This window comes from Pimephales promelas, chromosome 2, assembly GCF_988280905.1.
Source record: "Pimephales promelas chromosome 2, fPimPro1.hap1.1, whole genome shotgun sequence".
In the NCBI taxonomy this organism is placed as follows: Eukaryota; Metazoa; Chordata; class Actinopteri; order Cypriniformes; family Leuciscidae; genus Pimephales; species Pimephales promelas.
Genome location: NC_142770.1, coordinates 31,662,898 through 31,685,969, shown reverse-complemented (window position 1 = coordinate 31,685,969; position 23,072 = coordinate 31,662,898). Strand labels below are relative to the sequence as shown.

The following is a 23,072-nucleotide window of genomic DNA, read 5'->3' as shown; positions in this document are numbered from 1 at the left end:
AGAATGAAAAGGTGCCAAGGAATTTTTTATATCTCGAACGGTTTGGCCGTGGCGAGGAAACGAAATTATGGCGAGAAACATGAAACAGGATGTGTGTTATAACTTCAGCATACATTAACTGATCTTGATGAAACTTCAGCAGTGTTTTCGCTGTAAGAGACCGATCACATGGATGTGACTATTGTGAGTCAAAATTATAGCGCCACCAACTGGCAGCAGGAAGTGTGTCACTTTCAAAATGCTTTGAAACCAATCTCTTATTTTTAACCGATTTGCTTCAAACTTCATCTGTATAATGTAAATACACGGCAGATGTAGACCTGTGAATGAATTTTTGATATCTTTGATACTGTTGCCGTGGCAACGAATCGAACTTTAACATTCTTTTTTGATGCTTTTGGGACTCTTAGCATGCTTGAAATTGCTTGAAACTCAACAGATACATCACATTTATTAGCCAGTAGACATGTGCAACTATGGCAAAAGATTAAAGTAATGTCAAAAAAGTAAACACTAAAAGCCTCATATCTTCTAAAAATGTAATTATACATCATTTGTTTCTAAATTAAATTATACAAATATTATAACTTCCCCAATTTTTCCTTTTTTTCATTTAAGAATTATGTTTACGTTCAAAAACAGCCATAATTGTTGTAAAATTCATAAAAAAATAATAATCTGAGTCATACGTAGTGCTATACTGCCCTCTTGTGTTCAATATCAGGTAGGCCTATTGTGTATATTCCCACCGGTTAATCAACGTGTGACTCCGCTGGGACTTGGGAGCTTTTAAATCGCTTACTTAAAATCGAAAGTCGAAATACGGATGTCCGCACAAGACATTAATGGTGTGGAGTAGAGCGAGCATTTTAAATAAATTCCTATTAAGTAGGATTGAACTAAACAGAAAGAATGTTCACTCTGTTCTGCTGGTTCCTCGCTGGTGGATCATATGATTACTTTGTCATAATCTATGACAAAAATGCTATTATAAACCATATTAATAATAGATAATACACATTGCTCTTATTTTTGAAAAATACATTCATGAAAAACAAGATAACAAAAATCATAAAAAAAATATAGCCATGGCTGCTATAAATGTTTGAAATGCATAGGACAGATGTTTAATGACGCAGCAACATATAATTGAAAGGCAATTAATAATCTGTCATTACGTCACTGCATTATGATATTACGGCTCCGATACGGTGCAGCACAAAGCACTTATGTGCATCCCGAGCGGAGAATGATGTGCTTGAAGCCACATGAAGTTACAGCGCAGTGAATCCGTATTGAAAAGTTCAAAGCACAAAGGAAATACATATTTATGAACAGTGTATTATACATTATCTATCTATGCAATAGTTTATTGAGCCTTCTCTTTTAAAGGTTTTAAATTTCAGTTACTGTGTGCGTGAAGAACAATTATAGTGCTCTGACTCTAGTGTTGTGATCTAACCGACAGCGTCCGACACCCGGTAGAAAGTAACACGGTTAAGTTACAGCAATAAAGTCCAGCAAGAAAAAGTTTCTTCATTCGAAAATATAGACATTTAGACCTTTATCTTAAAGATCCAGTATAATAGGATTAACATTCAATCATCTTGAAGATCGTTTCATCATTGACTGTAACCGAATGTGACGTGCTGTTTGAATGCTGAATGGAGAATGACTGACAGGCGCAGAGAGGGAAAAGTTTGTGTTCTTGAATTTAATGACTTAAATATTAATTTCTATATCACATAATAGCTTCAGAACACTAATAATACAGTACACAAAAACTTTATGGTACTTTAGAAAGTTTTTGTGCCTTTGTGCCTAACATAGAATAGTATATATGCACAATATAGAATTTGAATCAGCCTCGTCAAAGATGGCAGTGTCAGAGCCGATACCGATCCTGAGTATCTAATCGGCGCACTTCTTTTCAACAGTCAAATTGAAATTGAAATTGAAATTGCTTGAAACTCAACAGATACATCACATTTATTAGCCAGTAGACATGTGCAACGTTTCAGAAACGGGCATAGTGCAAGGACTAAATAGCGCCACCTTTTGACAAAAGTGGGGTTGTTAGTTTTATCTACAGTTACAAAAATCGCTATATACATTGTACTCCTCAAGCCGGACAACTTTCTAATACATAGTCATTAGCTCGGACCAAGAGGAAGTCAGATATTTTGGTTTGAATATGGTGAGCCTCTCTCTGAGCCTACATCCCTGTATGGCAAGCCCTTTTAACATTTAAAAGCTAAGTTTGCCTGTCCGGAATTAACATTGTAGATATCAACAACGTCTTTCTGTCTATTCGTAATTACATTTTGGATAGTTTGTATTATCATTTAAGATATCTGTAACATAATTGTGACTAGTCGAAATGACAGAGTATGGCAAGCCGTTTTAACATTTAATCATAAAAGGGCCAAAGCCTTCGGCACCGCCACCCGGGTGCATTTAGGTAACTAAAGGAACCGGGGTTGCGGTGCCACCGGCTTGGGCCCGCCATCGCTGCTCGCAGCTATATTTATTATTATTATTATTTATACGACTATTCGGGCACTTTTGGGGCCCTAAACATGCTCAAAAACTCTTGAAACTTAGCACACGGGTCAGAACCCGCGGCCATCAGGGCCGGGCTGAAGATGGTACCCGGGCGTGGTAGGGCGGCTCGTCAGCGCCCCCTGGAACGGGGTCCGAAAACTTGGTCCATAAATCAAACACGCTTGCATGTAATAATATGAAACTCGGTGCACATATAGATCTCATCGTTCATATATACCTCATACTATTACTTTTTACCCCAGCCCAACAGGAAGTTGGTTACTTAGGGTTGTTCATAAAACACTCGCAATGGAATTTGAAGTACTACTCCTAGAGAATTCAAACACACGGCACGAAACTCGGTCAGCATGAAGTCAAGGCATTGACGATGAAAGTTTGCGAGGGGATTTTTGATATCTCGAACGGTTTGGCCATGGCGAGGAAACGAAATTATGGCGAGAAACGTGAAACAGGAAGTGTGTTATAACTTCAGCATACATTAACTGATCTTGATGAAACTTCAGCAGTGTGTTCGCTGTAAGAGGACGATCACATGGATGTGACTATTGTGAGTCAGAGTTATAGCGCCACCAACTGGAAGCAGGAAGTGTGTCACTTTCAAAATGCTTTGAACTCACCCTTTTATTTTTACCCGATGTGCTTCAAACTTAATCTGTATAATGTAAATACATAGCAGAAGAAGACCTGTGAATGGATTCTTGATATCTTTGATACTGTTGCCGTGGCAACGCATCAAACTTTAAAATTCTTTTTTTTTATGATTTTGAGACTCTTAGCGGCTTTTGGGGCCCTTAACGGGTTTGAAAACTCTTGAAACTTTGCACAGAGGTCAGATCCCACAGCCATCAGAGCCGGGCTGAAGATGGTACCTGGGTGTGGCAGGGGGGCTAGACAGCGCCCCCTGGAACGGGGTCCGAACACTTGGTCCATAAATCAAACACGCTTGCATGTAATAATATGAAACTCGGTACACATGTTGATCTCATCGTTTCATCTATACCTCACGCTCTTACTTTTTACCCCAGCCAAACAGGAAGTCGGCTATTGAGGTTTGTTTGTAAAACGCTCGCAATGGAATGTGCAATACTCCTCCTAGAGAATTCAAACACACGGCACGAAACTCGGTCAGCATGAAGTCAAGGCATTGAGGATGAAAGTTTGCGAGGGGATTTTTGATATCTCGAACGGTTTGGCCGTGGCGAGGAAACAAAATTATGGCGAGAAACATGAAACAGGAAGTGTGTTATAACTTCAGCATAGATTAACTGATCTTGATGAAACTTCAGCAGTGTGTTCGCTGTAAGAGGACGATCACGTGGATGTGACTATTGTGAGTCAGAGTTATAGCGCCACCAACTGGCAGCAGGAAGTGTGTCACTTTCAAACTGCTTTGATATCACCCTCTTATTTTTAACCGATTTGCTTCAAACTTCATCTGTATAATGTAAAAATACAGCAGATGTAGACCTGTGAATGGATTCTTGATATCTTTGATACTGTTGCTGTGGCAACAAATCAAACTTTAACATTCTTTTTTGATACTTTTGGGACTCTTAGCATGCTTGAAATTGCTTGAAACAGATAGATACAGATAGCTCGACAGATACATCACATTTATTAGCCAGTAGGCATGTGCAACTTTGGCAAAAGATTAAAGTAATGTCAAAAAAGTAAACAGTAAACACTAAAAGCCTCATATCTTCTAAAAATGTAATTATACATCATTTGTTTCTAAATTAAATTATACAAATATTATAATTAAACCAGTTTTTCCCTTTTTTCATTTAAGAATTATGTTTACGTTCAAAAACAGCCAGAATGGTTTTAAAATTCAGAAGAAGAAAAAATAATCTGAATCATACGTAGTGCTATACTGCCCTCTTGTGTTCAATATCAGGTAGGCCTATTGTGTATATTCCCACCGGTTAATCAACGTGTGACTCCGCTGGGACTCGGGAACTTTTAAATCGCTTACTTAAAACCGAAAGTCAAAATACAGATATCCGCACAAGACATTAATGTTGTGGAGTAGAGCGAGCATTTTAAATAAATTCCTATTAAGTAGGATTGAACTAAACAGAATGAACGTTCACTCTGTTCTGCTGGTTCCTCGCTGTTGGCGCGCACAGTTATGAATGCTTGTGCAGCCATGAGTTTTAGTTTAATTTTAAAATTAGCGCAATTTCGGGATTTGTATTATTTGAATTTATTTTTAAAAAACACAATGTTGAGTTTTATTGTAACACTGTTTAATCGCGCCCACGGTTATATTTTGTATATTATATATAATTATAATGTATTTCTGTATAAAATAATACTACAATAAAAAACACATTTGTGACCGAACTGATCCAGCAAAATTAGTCACAGTGACCCAAATTTAAAAATTGAGATTTTGATATTAATGGAAAGAGGACACTGTAAGCTTTCAAATGATACCTTGGTCATACCTTGAATGGTTGTAACGATATACAGATTTGAATTCTGGTCGTCTGCCCTTTTTTTCCAATTGAAAACCTAAGAAAATCGCTTTTAAAGTTTTTTTGCCCGTTTTTTTTTTTTTTTTTTTTTTTTGATATCTTTCAAAATCCATAGCATTTTAAGGGATAAACTATTTATTTTATATAGCTTAATTTGACCAAATAGATTAACATATAAATGCAATTTAACGAGGCTGAAACTCAACTTATTTTTAATTTTTTTGAAATAAATAATTAAAAAGTCACTTTTACAAAAATGTTCTAAAATCAGAAAGATTAAAGAGGAGTCAGAGAGAAATTCAGTTTTCATACGGATTAGCCCACATAAGCAGAGAGCAGTCTGTTTTCTTTCATTTTGAATGGTTGTGTTTAAAAGTAGACATTTCAATATATGTCTGTGAGGATACCTTATACGCTGACTTTCGGTTCATGAGACAAGCTTCAGTTCACGTGCCGCGCGTCTCCGCGTCGTGATTAGGCCTAGCCTATTGTCTGCAATTTATTTCTTATTATTAAATCCTAGTAATTGGTTGATGAAACATTGATTTAAATTAAGATAATTATTTTAAAACGAAATTTACTTTAAAGAAAGGCTTTGTGCTTGCATGTTTAAGCTATGTGAAAGTTTTAGTGCTGCTTCCAGAGAACGGTCACGTTCGGATTGTTTTTCCTCATAAATGCGAACACGGAAAATAAAATAAAGATTTTATGTTCTGGAGAGAGTCAACCCTTCTTCATCCGGTGAGTATTACTTTTGGTTTGTGCAGTGTGGTTCACATAGGCCAATTTATTAAAATATTTAATTATCTGGGAATTGGATGCTGAAATTTCCCAATTTAAAAAAAAATTAGTAATAATTTAAGTTTTGTGGTGTAAGTCTACGTATTTTATAGGCTAATGTTAACTTCAAATAATACTAATAGTAATTTAAAGATGTTGTAGCTAGCATTGGGTCTGGACGTGAAGGATAACTTCGGGAGTTGAAGGGACGTGTCGGTGTCGTGATTCTGTCTTCTCACACCGCGACACAGGTTCGTGGATCTGAGTGTCGCGATCGTTACAGCCTTACATAGGCTATATTCTTCTTGCAGATAAATATACTCACGCAGTTTAGGTTAGAAGCCTCCAGTGAGTTCAACGTTTCAGGGGATACCCGGGAAATGCTCAGAGGTGACGAGGGGAGTTGAGAAGAGCAATGTTTATTTCAGCGAATTTAAAGCTTTGACAACTTTAATCGTTATTTAAATACCTTTACTCAATTATCTCGACTACGAAACCCTGTGAGATTATTTTTGAATGTCTGTTCTTTGAAATTAGCAAAAAAAATATATATATATATTTTTTTTGTTATTTCATGGTTTTTCCACATAATCGGCCCATATCTTAAAATGGAAGGTTGCAACTTCCGACTCATTTCGCCAGAGCGGGTCACATTTGATTTTTATTTTTTAAACAATGTAATGTGTAACCTAAAAATAAACAGATTATTTGATAAATGATATATTTAAATCTCCATATTGTAGCCTAATATCTGCAGGGCAGCCTAGTCTTAATAAATGTATGCTTCATTTTTCATTAGTAAATTTGATCAATAAATTCAATAATTTAGAATAATAAGACACTATAGGGCTGTTACCCTAGGTAAGGCTGATCAAATTAAATCGGTTACACAATAATGTTACGAGATTGGTTTAACAGGAGTCAATTAAAAATCGCTGTAAAGAACGATACTTTTAAACATAACCCTAAATCACCATAAGGTGTCGCCAGATGACCGTCTTAATGAACGAGTCATGGATTCAAAATGCTGAATCATTCAGTAATGAGAAAACACATTGCTTTGAGATGCGCGATGGGTCGCTGTGATCTTTGTTTAACTATTTTCTCTGCTGAAACAGAAAAAAGTCAATATTGCATCTAAAAAGTCAATATTGCATCTAAAATGTAAGTGACTTGACTTGTGTGTGTGACTATGTTTGTTGTAGTGATAAGAGTTGCATCCTTGTTAAAGTTTAAGGCCTTGTGTTTTTGGATATATATCTTTCTTTCTTTTTTTTTTCTTTTTTTACAAAATATGCATATAACCCATATATTTTAGATTTATTATTTGTTTTAAATTAAATTAAGATTGTATTTTTGGTAATTGAACCTGAATGAATTTAAAAATGAATGTGCTATATTTCAGATCATATATTTGTTTTTCTTAAAATTTGAACTAACTTTATTCTCAGCTGAATTATAAATATTTTATTTCTGTATGAATTAAAAACACATTTGATTTTTCTTTTTTAATCAATGTAGAATGTGTAACTGAAATATAAACAGATTAGGGCTCTGTTCGAGGACAAGTAACTAAAACCAATGCGACATGATGAATGTTTGTTTCCCAAACCATCTGAGTAACAGCTTACTTTTCTTTCTTACTATATTCTTTCTTACTATAAACTGTGCTGTAGAGCTTGCATCAGTCAAAGCAGGGTTACATTTTGCATGTCGTGCACAATAAACCTAAAGGCACCAGGGTGGCGGTGCCACCGGCTTCATATATATATGTATATATACAGTATATATATATATATATATATACAGTATATATATATATATATATATATATATATATATATAGCTGTGATCCGCGATGAAGGGCCAAAGCCAGTGGCATGGCCACCCTGGTGCTTTTAGGTAACTAAGGAACCGGGGTTGCGGTGCCACCGGCTTGGGCCCTTCATCGCTGCTCGCAGCTATATTTTTGTTTGAATATGGTCACTCTGAGCCTACATGTCTCTGTCTTTGGCTGTCTGTGTGTGTGTGAGTGTGCAGGGGGAGGGGGCTTAACCATTTCACTGCTGTGTGTATGGCCTGCATAAAGAAAATACATTTCTCAAGCCTGGTATTTTTTAAATAAGTTTTTATTTTTATTTTTTATAAGTAAAGACATATAACTAGTTTAATTGTAGTGCATTGACAATAGTTTTATATAATTAGTTTATTAATCAGATTAACTTGGTCTATAAACTTGGTCTGAAAATTTGGTCCATAAATTAAACACACTTGCATGTAATAATATGAAACTTGGTACACATATAGATCTCATCGTTTCATATATAGCCTACTTCACACTCTTACTTTTTACCCCAGCCCAACAGGAAGACGGCTATTTAGGGTTGTGTTTAAAACACATGCCATGGAATTTAAAGTATTGCTCCTAGAGCACTGAACCAAATTCGACAAAACTCGATCAGCGTGAAGTCAAGACATTAAGGATGAAAAGGTGCCAAGGGATTTTTTATATCTCGAACGGTTTGGCCGTGGCGAGGAAACGAAATTATGGCGAGAAACAGGAAACAGGATGTGTGTTATAACTTCAGCATACATTAACTGATTTTGATGAAACTTCAGCAGTGTTTTCGCTGTAAGAGACCGATCACATGGATGTGACTATTGTGAGTCAAAATTATAGCGCCACCAACTGGCAGCAGGAAGTGTGTCAGTTTCAAAATGCTTTGAAACCACTCTCTTATTTTTAACCGATTTGCTTCAAACTTCATCTGTATAATGTAAATACACGGCAGATGTAGACCTGTGAATGAATTTTTGATATCTTTGATACTGTTGCCGTGGCAACGAATCAAACTTTAACATTCTTTTTTGATGCTTTTGGGACTCTTAGCATGCTTGAAATTGCTTGAAACTCAACAGATACATCACATTTATTAGCCAGTAGACATGTGCAACTATGGCAAAAGATTAAAGTAATGTCAAAAAAGTAAACACTAAAAGCCTCATATCTTCTAAAAATGTAATTATACATCATTTGTTTCTAAATTAAATTATAGAAATATTATAACTTCCCCAATTTTTCCTTTTTTTCATTTAAGAATTATGTTTACGTTCAAAAACAGCCAGAATTGTTGTAAAATTCATAAAAAAATAATAATCTGAGTCATACGTAGTGCTATACTGCCCTCTTGTGTTCAATATCAGGTAGGCCTATTGTGTATATTCCCATCGGTTAATCAACGTGTGACTCCGCTGGGACTTGGGAGCTTTTAAATCGCTTACTTAAAACCGAAAGTCGAAACACGGATGTCCGCACAAGACATTAATGGTGTGGAGTAGAGCGAGCATTTTAAATAAATTCCTATTAAGTAGGATTGAACTAAACAGAAAGAATGTTCACTCTGTTCTGCTGGTTCCTCGCTGGTGGATCATATGATTACTTTGTCATAATCTATGACAAAAATGCTATTATAAACCATATTAATAATAGATAATACACATTGCTCTTATTTTTGAAAAATACATTCATGAAAAACAAGATAACAAAAATCATAAAAAAATATAGCCATGGCTGCTATAAATGTTTGAAATGCATAGGACAGATGTTTAATGACACAGCAACATATAATTGAAAGGCAATTAATAATCTGTCATTACGTCACTGCATTATGATATTACGGCTCCAATACGGTGCAGCACAAAGCACTTATGTGCATCCCGAGCGGAGAATGATGTGCTTGAAGCCACATGAAGTTACAGCGCAGTGAGTCCGTATTGAAAAGTTCAAAGCACAAAGGAAATACATATTTATGAACAGTGTATTATACATTATCTATCTATGCAATAGTTTATTGAGCCTTTTCTTTTAAAGGTTTTAAATTTCAGTTACTGTGTGCGTGAAGAACAATTATAGTGCTCTGACTCTAGTGTTGTGATCTAACCGACAGCGTCCGACACCCGGTAGAAAGTAACACGGTTAAGTTACAGCAATAAAGTCCAGCAAGAAAAAGTTTCTTCATTCGAAAATATAGACCTTTAGACCTTTATCTTAAAGATCCAGTATAATAGGATTAACATTCAATCATCTTGAAGATCGTTTCATCATTGACTGTAACCGAATGTGACGTGCTGTTTGAATGCGGAATGGAGAATGACTGACAGGCGCAGAGAGGGAAAAGTTTGTGTTCTTGAATTTAATGACTTAAATATTAATTTCTATATCACATAATAGCTTCAGAACACTAATAATACAGTACACAAAAACTTTATGGTACTTTAGAAAGTTTTTTGTGCCTTTGTGCCTAACATAGAATAGTATATATGCACAATATAGAATTTGAATCAGCCTCGTCAAAGATGGCAGTGTCAGAGCCGATACCGATCCTGAGTATCTAATCGGCGCACTTCTTTTCAACAGTCAAATTGAAATTGAAATTGAAATTGCTTGAAACTCAACAGATACATCACATTTATTAGCCAGTAGACATGTGCAAAGTTTCAGAAACGGGCATGGTGCAAGGACTAAATAGCGCCACCTTTTGACAAAAGTGGGGTTGTTAGTTTTATCTACAGTTACAAAAATCGTTATATACATTGTACTCCTCAAGCCGGACAACTTTCTATTACATAGTCATTAGCTCGGACCAAGAGGAAGTCAGATATTTTGGTTTGAATATGGTTAGCCTCTCTCTGAGCCTACGTCCCTGTATGGCAAGCCCTTTTAACATTTAAAAGCAAAGTTTGCCTATCCGGAATTAACATTGTAGATATCAACAACGTCTTTCTGTCTATTCGTAATTACATTTTGGATAGTTTGTATTATCATTTAAGATATCTGTAACATAATTGTGACTAGTCGAAATGACAGAGTATGGCAAGCCGTTTTAACATTTAATCATAAAAGGGCCAAAGCCTTCGGCACCGCCACCCGGGTGCATTTAGGTAACTAAAGGAACCGGGGTTGCGGTGCCACCGGCTTGGGCCCGCCATCGCTGCTCGCAGCTATATTTAAATGTTTTTTTTATATTTATTTTTTAAAGTATGTGTTTTTACACATGTAGTTAAATACATATTTTAAGAGTTATTAAGATTAATTAATAAGAAAAAAAAGTAGATCGGATCATGAGCTATCTAAAGATTCCCATCCCTACTGTACAATGATTTATTGCTTGTCTTTGTCGACTAATACAGAAGGTAAATTACTTTTTTTTAAATCGCATATTAAATCGCAATCGCAATATTGGTTAAAAAAAATCGCAATTAGATTATTTTCCAAAATCGTTCAGCCCTACTCAACAGGCCTTCCTGGTTATGAGCTCCCACATATTGTGGTTGCTGGGTTACAGGCCTCACCAGGCCTTCCTGAATTCAGAGTGAAGTACACAAACCCATACTTCTCCTATTATTGTGGTAAGTCACCCGACGAGTTGTCTTGTGCACTTTTTAAAATCCATTTCTTATGGGGAGGGTCACGCGCGGTATGCTTCGGTCCCTTCTTATGTGGCTCAGACCCCGGTCTTTCCTCGGGTCCCACTTTAAGAGTTCTTAAGAGCTAACTTCTGGAAGTAGCTCCCACTTGGTGTGGTTTTTCAGGTACACCAGGCTGGGTCTGACTGACCTTCCTGAGTACGAGCTCCCACCTGATGTGGTCGCCAGGTTACAGGCCTTACCAGGCCTTCCTGGTCACGAGCTCCCACACACTGTGGTCGCCAGGTTACAGGCCTCACTAGGCCTTCCTGGTTATGAGCTCCCACATACTGTGGTTGCCAGGTTGCGAACTCCCACATACTGTGGTCGTCAGGTTACAGGCCTTACCAGGCCTTCCTGGCCATAAGCTCCCACACACTGTGGTCGACAGGTTACAGGCCTCAACAGGCCTTCCTGAATTCAGAGTGAAGTACACAAACCCATACTTCACCTATTATTGTGATAAGTCACCCGACAAGATGTCTTGTGCACTTTTTAAAATCCATTTCTTATGGTGAGGGTCACACGCGGTATGCTTCAGTCCCTTCTTATGTGGTTCAGACTCCGGTTTTTCACTTTGGGTCCCACTCTAGATGTGTCTTTGTCGCAATACATTACGACAGGCACTTCCCTTGTTCGAGCTATCTCCCACAACTGGTGGTTTTTGGTCTCATTAGACCTTTTTCGAAGGTAGCCCCACATTGTGGGTCTGTCAGGTTCTAGCCTCTGGCTTTCCTGAAGGATGAGCTTCCACATGCTGTGGTCGTTGGGTTTCAGGCCGCACAATGTACGGCCTTCCTGACATGAGCCCTCATGTATCGGAGCTCCCCACACATGGGGTCATCAGGTCTTAGGTCTCTTTGACCTTCCTGATTTTGATCCCTCTCTTACTTCCTCAGTGCTCAAAAGCGAGCACTGGGTGGAAACTCGTGGATTGAGTGTACGATTCCCGTTGTTTTGAGGTTGAGTCACACTCTCCGGAGGATCCCGTCTCTGTGATGCGAAACTCGATGGTTTCTGCCAGCTTCGCGGGCCTTCAGTTTTTGGATGCCTTTTCTAGGCAACTTCCAGAGGCTCTGTCTTGGACGGACAGGCTATGGCCAGACTGTGTGTCTTAGTACAGATCACCAGGCCAGCCTGGGGGCATTTCAGGAGGAGTGTTCTCCTGAATAGTGACTGGCTGGGGGTCCCTTGGCCCCCTAGCCACACTCCCTAGAAGGGACCCCTTCTATTTTGAAGTTGTGGTCCTAAAGCCTTTGAGCTGGCCCTGATTTACCCACGTTATTACGTTCTGGTTTTTCTTGGTTCATTAGCTTGGGCTATGACCGGTAGGGAGTGCTGTCACTGACAGCCCGATGTAACATAGGGTGAGTAGTTTCAGTGTTCCTTGGAATTACTGGTTCTGACAGTTGTCATTGCCTTTCGGCATGCAGTCCCCTCAGCATGGCGGAGTGGGTATTTCGTTCCCCATTGCGTCATTCGACGTATTGTTGAGTTCCCTTCGAAAGGGAACGTCTCAGGTTACGACTGTAACCTATGTTCCCTGAGAACAGGGAACGAGACAATACGTCTCGTTGCCATGCCTCGGGGCCTGCCTGCAACAGTCCCTTCAGACGATAGGATGTTGTCACGGTTTCAAGGCGCCCTTCTTATACATCCAGATTGACGCGCTCATCATTCAAGCTGATGATGCACGGGCTGTCGCCGGTCAACCTGATTACTGTGAGTTGATATTTGATTTCAGACACCTGTCACGCCTGAGGCGTTCCCCATTGCGTCATTCGACGTATTGTCTCGTTCCCTGTTCTCAGGGAACATAGGTTACAGTCGTAACCTGAGACGTTTTCTATATATACGCATAAAAAAATACATAAATAAGAACTAGGCAACAAATAATTACATTGTGTTTGGATTAGACAGCTTACACTTACAACATTGACAACTGTCCGTTGGGTCCAGCAGGTCCGGGTCTTCTTTTCCAATTTATTTTATCAAAGGAGAAGAATGTTTCGAGTACTCCGCGAGTTAGAAGGGGTGGAAAGTCCGGGTGCTCCGTTATGCACATTGGTCTGTCTCGGGAGGCGCTGTGCCCAGACACATCTAAATCTTGGAAACTAGTGTCCAGCTCCAGTTCTGTTATCTGTGGGATAACTAAGTCCCACTCCCTGCAGCAAAAACACTCGTCTTCCGTCGGCATTTGTATACATTTTCTGCATTGACACCACCAGTCTCCCGATGTTCTGTCCCGGTTCTCTACGGCATCTCCAGGGGCTGCTGTCTCTACAGATTTTTTTTCTCTTTCTGTCCTTTTAGCATCCATCTCGATTAGTTCTTCATCTGTGTATTCCGGCTCATACATGTATGGTTCGTTGAATAACACACATTCCTCATCTTCATCGTCTTCAAAGTCCGAAACATTGTCATTGCTTTCAAAAGTGGCCATAATTGTATGTCTTGTTGATTTAATATTGAAATAAACTCTGTTTCTGTAGTGATGACGAGTATCAGCGGCAGGTAAATACACTGCGTGATTGATTGTCATGTGGACCGGCTCTCTCGGTTGCCTAGGTAACATATCACTCCGCCGCTGCTGTAGACTATGCTGATAGATAGAGGGAACAAAGTATAACTATTGCAATGCGATGAAAGGGTAGTTTGATTTCTAACATTATTCCCTCAACAGACATTTACATCGATAGTCTGGCGTTATAACTGATGTGCTTTTGGTGAACTGTGGAGTGGTTAAAACTGTTTTAATGGCATGCTAATACAGATACCAATGATTCGCGCTAGCCTAGCACCGGCCAACTAAGCAACTGGGACGACTGGATGATTTTTTAAAAAAAAAATGTCTTTACTGATAAATAACACTAAGGCTCACTTTGAAATGAGGCCCGATGTCCAAAATCCCGAACCACCCCTTTAAGCGCGTGCACCACAACTATAAAAAGCCATTATCAATGGAGCGCAGATATTATGAGTCACCATGGCTACAGTGCCACACAAAAAGAGGTGTTGGGTGTGATTAATTACCAAGTAATCTAAATATTGTAATTTAATTAAAGGGATTACTCTTAATTATTCTGTAATTTAAAATAAAATATGATGCAATTACATTAGGCTACAGCATAAACTATAGACCAATTCAGTATAAAACAATAGAGGATTTTACATGCATTTTAAAAGGTATATTTTTTATGTAACCTCTACACACTTTGACCAATTCAAGAATAATTCATGCAATTGTATATTGTTAATTTGAAAGAATTAAAAGTGCAGTTTCTTGTTTCTCCTCCTTGTATTGTTCAAGTGTTGAGGTTGATATAGGTTGATATCCCCCATGTGGGGAGAGTTTATGAGAACCGTCTCAGAAAATATCACGGTTTATGGTATTAAAAAATTATTAAATATATAAACTGCATTGTTAAATTACGGTTATCATCAGTTAAAATGACAGTTAGATAAATTAAACATTTGTTCAATAAAACATATCTAATCAACTAACTTCAATAAATGATTATAAGATTAACATCTTAATTTTTATAATTAATAACTTATTATATTATGTTTGAAAAATAACTGAGTTCCCTTACGTCAGTTACGTCAGAAGTGACGGAGATCGGGGGTTTCGCATAGAAAGCCAATCCTCTTCGAGTATTTAAAAACGAGCCAATGACATGCAATGCATTGGGGCTGCGGAAATTTGCATAGCGTACTCCGCCCTACTCCGTGAGTATAAAAGGAGGAAGTGAACGCAACCACAGTATGTTTTCGCTTCGGAGCCAAGAGAACCTCTTCACTCCTGAAAGCCAATCTCACTGTTCAAGACTCTTCGAGACGAGCGTCCTCTTCTTGTTGGTGTGACGGCGGTACCCAGCAAGATTCTGCATCGCCTGCGATCTGAGCAGTGGTCTGCCAGACTTTACGCTTCTCCCTGGTCGCCTCAGCGCTGAAAGAGTGAATTTCCTCTCATTGAAAGAGCTGCACGCGGCACGTCTTTTTAAAGATGGTTCGCCCGTGCTCTTCTGGATGTGGTCGATTTCTGTCATCATCTGATGGTCACGATCGCTGCTTTGTATGCCTGGGCATTCAGCATGCAGCAGCAGCGTTCCTGGATGACTCATGTTCCTTCTGTGGGAACATGACCATCTCTTCACAGAGGTCGAGACTCAATGATCTCACTAGAGTGAGAGTCCCGCTCCCCCCTCGATCGGTTTCCTCCTCTGGGGGCCCGTCGACCCAGGGTGCCGGTTATCTAACGGTGACGGTGTGGGATAAAGCCCCGACGATTCCTCGGGCCACACCTCCCGCCTCAGTGCGAGAGCCAGCGAGCGCTAGTTCGACTCGGTCGGTCGCTTCGGCGGTTCCGGCTGCTTCGGGCAGCGCTCCAGATAATGATGCGATGTCAATCACAGCATCACTAGGCGGGCTAGAATCCTCGGGAGATGAGGATGCGGCTGCACTGCCCCCTTCGGGTGTGCCAGTGTTGCCCGTATCGGATCCCGAGCTGACGGCCATGCTGTCTCGAGCCGCTGGGACGATCGGGTTAGAATGGAACCCTCCACCCTGCCCCGATCTCTCACGGATGGATAATTGGTATTTGGACAAAGCTGCCGCCGCAAGGCCACGGCCCACTCCATTGCCTTTTTTCCCCGAGCTGCATGTGGAGTTATCGCGCTCTTGGGGGGCTCCCCTGTCCACTCGAGAGCGCGATCTCTCCCCCGCCTTTCCCTCCCTCGACGGGGGGGCCGCCCGTGGGTACACTGGGATGCCCCCGCTGGAGCGCTCTGTTGCGATGCAACTGTGTCCACAGAGCGCCTCCTCTCGTGGTCCTCCTAAGCACCCATCCAAAGCCTGTAGGTTCTCGTCTGCCATGGCGGCGCGTTCCTATAGAGCGGCGGGACGGGCGGCCTCCGCTTTGCATGCGATGAGCACTTTGCAGGTCTTCCAAGCGAAGATGCTCAGAGACATGCACGAGGGCGGGACTGATCCAACGGCATTCAAAGATCTGCGGTCCGCCACTGACCTAGCTCTCCGGGCGACCAAAGTGGCCGCTCGCGCCGTTGGACAGGTGATGGCCACCAGCGTGGTCCAGGAGCGCCATCTCTGGCTCAACCTGGCAGACACTCGGAGCGCTGAGCGGACTCGTCTGCTCGACGCTCCCCTCTCCCAGGTTGGCCTTTTCGGCGGTGCAGTCGAGGACTTCGCCCAGCAGTTCTCCACTGCCCAGAAGCAGATGGAGGCGATCAAACATATTCTGCCCCGGCGACCAGCTGCTGCCTCCACCCAGTCGTCCGCACAGTTACCTCCCGCTGCTCGCCGCCGAGGACGCCCCCCTGCGGCTCCCCTCCCTCCCGCCCGGCCCCAGCAGCAGCCTTCACCCGGGCCACGGCGCGGAGGAGGCCGCAGGCAGGCGTCGCAGCCCCCTCAGGCCGCACGCCCCACTAAATGCCAGACTAAGCGACGTTCCTGATACGGGCTGCTCAGTGATGAAGACGAGTCTTTCCCAGGAGGCGGTAGCAGGCCCCCTCCTTCCCCCGGTGGAGGGCTGGGGGAGAATCTTTTGTTCTCAGCTCCCTGCTGCTCACCCACGGGTGGGCAGCACCCTGAGTTGGTTAAAGAAAGACTTGACATCATCACTGAGCACACAGACTGGATTGAGTGCGCTCGACGTCCCAGTGCGTCAGCCCACTCACTCCTCTCTGTCTCTGAGGGCGCGGAAGGGAGCGTGTGTCGTCCCCGGACTACGCCCCTCCCTTCCCCCTCTATCGCCAGACCCCCGTCAGAACAGACCCCCGCGGAACTCTCTGCCTTCCCTGGTCTCTTCTGTCGGGCAGCGGGCTTCGACGGTGCATCCGGGCGGGGTAACTCCTGCGCGCATGCCGGTCGACCCGCCTCGCTGCCCCTCCGGGGGGACGTCTGTGGTTCGGATGACCCCGTTGGCTCACTTCCTGGAAGCCTGGCTAGAGCTGCCCGGGCTGTCCCGCTGGGTCATCAGAACGATCAGATTCGGCTACGCGATTCAGTTCGCACAGTCTCCTCCCCGTTTCAGGGGAGTTTGCTCCACGATGGTCGGTGGCAATGCCCCGGTCTTGAGAGCAGAGATTGCGACCCTGCTGGCGAAGGGTGCAATCGAGACGGTCCCTCCAGCCGAGATGAGGTCCGGGTTTTACAGCCCCTACTTCATTGTCCCCAAAAAGACCGGTGGGTTACGACCGATCCTGGACCTGCGCATTTTGAACCGCTCTCTCCATCGACTGCCGTTCAAAATGCTCACAGCCAAACGCATTCTCGAATGTGTTCGGTTTCAGGATTGGTTTGCAGCGATCGACCTGAAGGACGCGTACTTTCATGTCTCCATTTTGCCTCGACACAGACCGTTTCTTCGGTTTGCCTTCGAGGGCCAGGCATATCAGTACACGGTTCTCCCATTCGGGTTAGCTCTGTCCCCTCGCGTCTTCACGAAGATCGTCGAGGCAGCCCTTGTTCCCCTTCGCGAGCACGGGGTTCGCATCCTGAACTATCTCGACGACTGGCTGATACTAGCACACTCTCGAGCTCAGGTTTGCGAACACAGAGACCTGGTGCTCCGGCACCTAGCCCGTCTGGGCCTTCGGGTCAACCGGGAAAAGAGCAAACTTTGCCCCGTGCAGAGGATCTCTTTTCTCGGCATGGAGATAGACTCGGTTGCCATGTCCGCGCAGCTCACGAACGAGCGCGCGCACTCACTGCTGACTTGTCTTCGACAGATCGAGGGCAAGAGTGCGGTTCCACTGAAACTGTTTCAGAGGCTCCTGGGGCATATGGCATCCGCGGCAACGCCGCTCGGTTTGCTTCATATGAGACCGCTTCAGCTGTGGCTTCGCGATCGAGTCCCGAGGTGGGCATGGCATCGCGGTTCGCTCCGAGTTCCAGTGACTCCAGCATGCCGCCGAACCTTCTTCCCGTGGTCGAACCTCAGCTTTCTACGGACCGGTGTCCCTATTCAGCGAGTTTCCAGGCATCTCGTTGTCTCCACGGATGCGTCTACCACGGGTTGGGGTGCCATGTGCAATGGGCATGCAGCCGCCGGTTCCTGGACAGGAACCCAGCGCCTCATGCACATCAATTGCCTCGAGCTGCTGGCAGTACGCCTCGCCCTGCACCGCTTCCGAGCGTTGCTCACGGGCCAGCATGTGCTTGTCCGTTCAGACAACACCACGGCAGTAGCGTACATCAACCACCAGGGGGGTCTACGCTCGCGCCGGTTGTCGCAGCTCGCCCGCCACCTCTTGTTATGGAGTCAGAAGCACCTGAGGTCCCTTCGTGACCGGAACCTGGCAGCCGACGAACTGTCACGGGTCCGTCCTATCCCCGGCGAATGGCGACTCCATCCCCAGTCGGTCCAGCTGATTTGGGACCAGTTCCGGGAGGCACAGATAGACCTGTTCGCCTCTCGGGACTCAACCCACTGCGCCCAGTTTTATTCCCTGACCGAGGGTACTCTCGGCTCAGATGCGCTGGCGCACAGCTGGCCGCGGGGCCCACGCAAATATGCGTTTCCCCCAGTGAGCCTCCTTGCACGGGTGTTGTGCAAGATCAAGGAGGACGAGGAGCAGGTCTTGCTGGTAGCCCCCTATTGACCCACCAAGACGTGGTTCTCCGAACTCATGCTCCTCGCGACAGCACCTCCTTGGCCTATTCCTCTGAGACAGGACCTACTCTCTCAGAGACGGGGCACTCTGTGGCACCCTCGTCCCGATCTCTGGAGGCCGCACGTGTGGCTCCTGGATGGGACGAGGCAGGTTTGAGTTCGCTGCCACCTGCGGTGGCGGCAACCATCACTTCCGCAAGAGCGTCGTCCACGAGACACCTTTATGCGTTGAAGTGGAACCTCTTCGTCAACTGGTGTTCTTCTCGCAGAGAAGACCCCCGGAGATGTTCGATTCCGGTCGTGCTTTCCTTCCTGCAAGAAGGGTTGGAGCGCAGGCTGTCGCCCTCCACCCTTAAAGTTTACGTCGCGGCCATTGCCGCTTCTCATGAAGCAGTGGAAGGTAAGTCCTTAGGGAAGCACGACCTGGTCATCAGGTTCCTGAGGGGAGCGAGGAGGCTACATCCGCCTCGTCCTCCCCTCGTACCCTCTTGGGACCTCTCGGTAGTTTTAAGTGCTCTGCAGAGGCATCCCTTTGAGCCTTTGCAATCGGTAGAGTTAAAGTTTCTGTCTATGAAGACAGCACTCCTGGTTGCATTGGCTTCCATCAAGAGGGTGGGGGACCTGCACGCATTCTCCGTTGACGAAGCGTGCCTGGAGTTCGGGCCGGCTTACTCTCATGTGATCCTGAGACCCCGGCCTGGATATGTGCCCAAGGTTCCCACCACTCCCTTCCGGGACCAGGTGGTGAACCTGCAAGCGCTGCCCCTGGAGGAGGCAGACCCAGCACTGCTCTGTCCGGTACGTGCACTCCGCACCTACGTCGACAGAACGCGGTGTTTCAGGACCTCAGACCAGCTCTTTGTCTGTCATGGGGGGAGCCAGAAGGGAAGGGCTCTCTTAAAGCAACGGCTGTCCCACTGGATTGTGGATGCCATTGCTTTGTCTTACCAGCAGCAAGGCCCTCCGTGCCCCCTTGGTGTGACGGCCCATTCCACTTGGAGTGTGGCCTCCTCTTGGGCCTTAGCGCACGGCGCCTCGCTAACAGACATCTGTAGAGCTGCAGGCTGGGCGACACCCAACACCTTCGCCAGATTCTATAATCTGCGAGTTGAGCCGGTGTCCTCTCACGTACTCGTTTCCGCCAGTACTGGACCCGCTTAGGTGTCTTCGCTTGCTCGCCATTCCACTCCCCGGACTGGATAAGTGCGATATTTCCTCAGTTCTTCCATTGAAGTCTTGAGTCCTCCAGCACCGACGATGCGGGCACCACTGCTGTTGCTCTGGATGCTGGCTAGGTGCCTCCATGTGCATGGTTCCCCATGGTAACCGTCTCATGTGTATTATCCACTGTAAGACTCTCTGAGCATGTGTCTTCCCTTGGCAAGCCATCTGCCACCCCTGGAGTAAAAATTTTTAGTAGCCACCTCGGTTGGTGCTCCAGTGTTTCCATATGCGTTCCTATGTGGCCATATGTGTATTTGTAAGTCCTCCCCTTGGTAGGCAGCTGGTAGCATGTCCCTCCCGGGATATGTTTCCCAGTGTACCTTGGTAAGCCTGTGTTAAAGTGGGATCCCTGAAAAAAAAAAAAAAAAAAAGAGAGGAGGTCCAGACTTTCACAGGGCACTGGTAGACAGCTTGAAGATGGCGTGATGGCACAGACCCCCGATCTCCGTCACTTCTGACGTAACTCGAAGTGACTACGAAAGGGAACGTCTCGGTTACGGATGTAACCCTCGTTCCCTGAGTAGGGAACGGAGACGTTACGTCTCCCTGCCACTTCTGCTGTATCGCTGGGTAGACGCCGAGTTCTATCTTGGCTCCTCAGCGAAGACATACTGCGGTTGCGTTCACTTCCTCCTTTTATACTCACGGAGTAGGGCGGAGTACGCTATGCAAATTTCCGCAGCCCCAATGCATTGCATGTCATTGGCTCGTTTTTAAATACTCGAAGAAGATTGGCTTTCTATGCGAAACCCCCGATCTCCGTCACTTCTGACGTAACGTCTCCGTTCCCTACTCAGGGAACGAGGGTTACATCCGTAACCGAGACGTTCTATTAAATGTTTTTTATTCCAATTTTTTTTTTAATGATTTAATAGAAATATATTATCAAAAACGGTGGTAATCAAATAAAAGTTTAGCAAACGTTTTGATCCTTTTATATTTTGGCAAAGTGCTGCAAAACAGATTTAGTCAATTAAACCGTGGACAAATAATATATATTCCTTAAAGAATGTGTAAATACATTTTTATTATTGTTGGTGTTTCAACAGCACTTCCTCTTTAAAAAAAGGGAGGAGACCGCAAGAAACTCTGGGTTTACTGAAGAAAACCTGCTCCTGACCAGGTTAGGTTCACAAAGTAAGTTACCATGGTAACTGACTCTGAGTAAAAGGTACCTCTCTTTCAGAAACGGGCTTGACTTACTCTGCTTTCTCAGGTTTAACTTACCCTCCTTTCTGAAACGCAAAACTTTATATACAGCATGTGTCAAAACAATGAACTATAAAGACCTTAAGGATCAAATAGGAAGCAATTGGACTTTAGTGTTGGGGTCAGGCTCTTCCCCGAGTGGTAGTTGGCGGACCCTGTACAAAAAACCCTGTGAAAAGAGAGTGGGAGATTTGCAGTGGAGAATTGTACACGGAGTTTTAGCTACAAACAGACACATAGCACGACTGGATACTTTAGTTGGGGTGGGTTGCCCTTTTTGTAATGTATCAGAAACTGTGTTTCACACGTTTATGGAATGTTATCGCCCGGGGCCTGTTTCAGAAAGGAGGTTAAATGAAAACTATGTTAACTCTGAAATGAGGGAAACTGTGGGTTATTTTTGATAACCCATTGAACAATCCCATTTCTGGAGTATTCAAATGTAGCAATTTAACAGGATCTTCCACTTGATCATCTTTTTTCATCAAAAAGTTAAATTCCGGAAAAGCAAAAGGCTCTGTATCATCTGCACAAGTCTCTTTAAGAAATTCTTTGATTGAATCCGGAAGTGCAGCTTCTAGGTCTTCTAGCAGTCGGTTGACAAGACGCACAGACCTGAAACCTGCTTTTTGGGCTAATTCTTCAGTTTCAATCCACCCATTTCCTTTTCTGAGATTCCAAAACATGGATATTCCAGCAGAAATCAAATTTGACCTTATGGTCTCAGAGTTCAGGATCTCGACAGGAAAAAGAGAATTAAAAAATAGAGATTCGTTAAATAGCCACGGTCCTGGTTTTGACCACTCTCTTGAAACAGAAAACAATTGCCATAAGTCCAACAAATTGATGTAAAAGGGGTTAAGTCCACCAAGAGAAGTTCTCTTTAAGGTCATGGTAAATAGCTGTTTATTTAGACCCATCCGTCCAGCCTTGCGTAGGATAGCACACGTTAGTTCCATCCATCCATGATGCTGGTGATATAGTAGGCGCTGAACAGCCTGCAGTCGGAAAGCGGTCACTCTAGCTTGAATATCGATCAGTCCCTGTCCCCCGTCTTGAACAGGAAGATAGAGGACAGCAGCTCTCAGCCAATGCTGGCCACACCAGAAAAAGTTAACAAGTCTCTTTTGAATTTCCTGGATTAACGTCACTGGTGGATCCACAACCATAAATTTATGCCAAAGCATTGAGGCAATGAGATTGTTGGCAATCAGTACTCTCCCCCTACAAGATAGCTGGGGTAGCAACCATTTCCAGCTAGACAACCTGGAAATGGGGTAGCAACCATTTTCAAGCATTCACATAATGCTTACCTTCTACTCCTCTGTTATGCCATACGGAACCGTTTGCCACTGAAACTGCTTAACGCACCAGTGGGGCTCGACAGCCTCTTAGACAAACGGGTCGGCGCGTATGGTTGGGTTGCGGAGAGTTCGGGTTACGGAGAGTTTGTGAGTTATAACGGAAATTATTATGAACATCAGCTATGCTAATTATTTCCCATCTGCCTTTCTGCTGTTATCTCGGGACGCTTGTCCCGAGAAAAATGGCGTTCGTCAGGTCCAGTTTTGTGTCCAGCCTCTCACGGGGATTTCGGATGCCCCAACGCCTGTGATGAGACGACTCAACGCCTGTGATGAGACGACTCAACGCCTGCGATATGTTATGGCGCCGTTTGAATCATAAACAATATTTATATTTAATATTTATATTTA

The 23,072-nt window shown here is 43.6% G+C and overlaps 2 protein-coding genes across 2 annotated transcripts in view; both read right to left on the bottom strand.

The window, feature by feature from the left end:
- LOC148997187 (uncharacterized) overlaps positions 1-14,103 on the bottom strand; it is an 87,635-nt gene extending 73,532 nt beyond the window's left edge. Inside the window, exon 1 of the mRNA XM_089122043.1 lies at positions 13,223-14,103. Within this exon, the coding sequence (XP_088978169.1) occupies positions 13,223-13,866 (644 nt within the window). The 5' untranslated portion in view covers positions 13,867-14,103. The remainder of the gene's footprint in view (positions 1-13,222) is intronic.
- Positions 1-23,072, bottom strand: part of LOC120488318 (NACHT, LRR and PYD domains-containing protein 3-like) — a 239,598-nt gene that overhangs the window by 108,817 nt on the left and 107,709 nt on the right. The gene's annotated exons all lie outside the window — the stretch shown is intronic.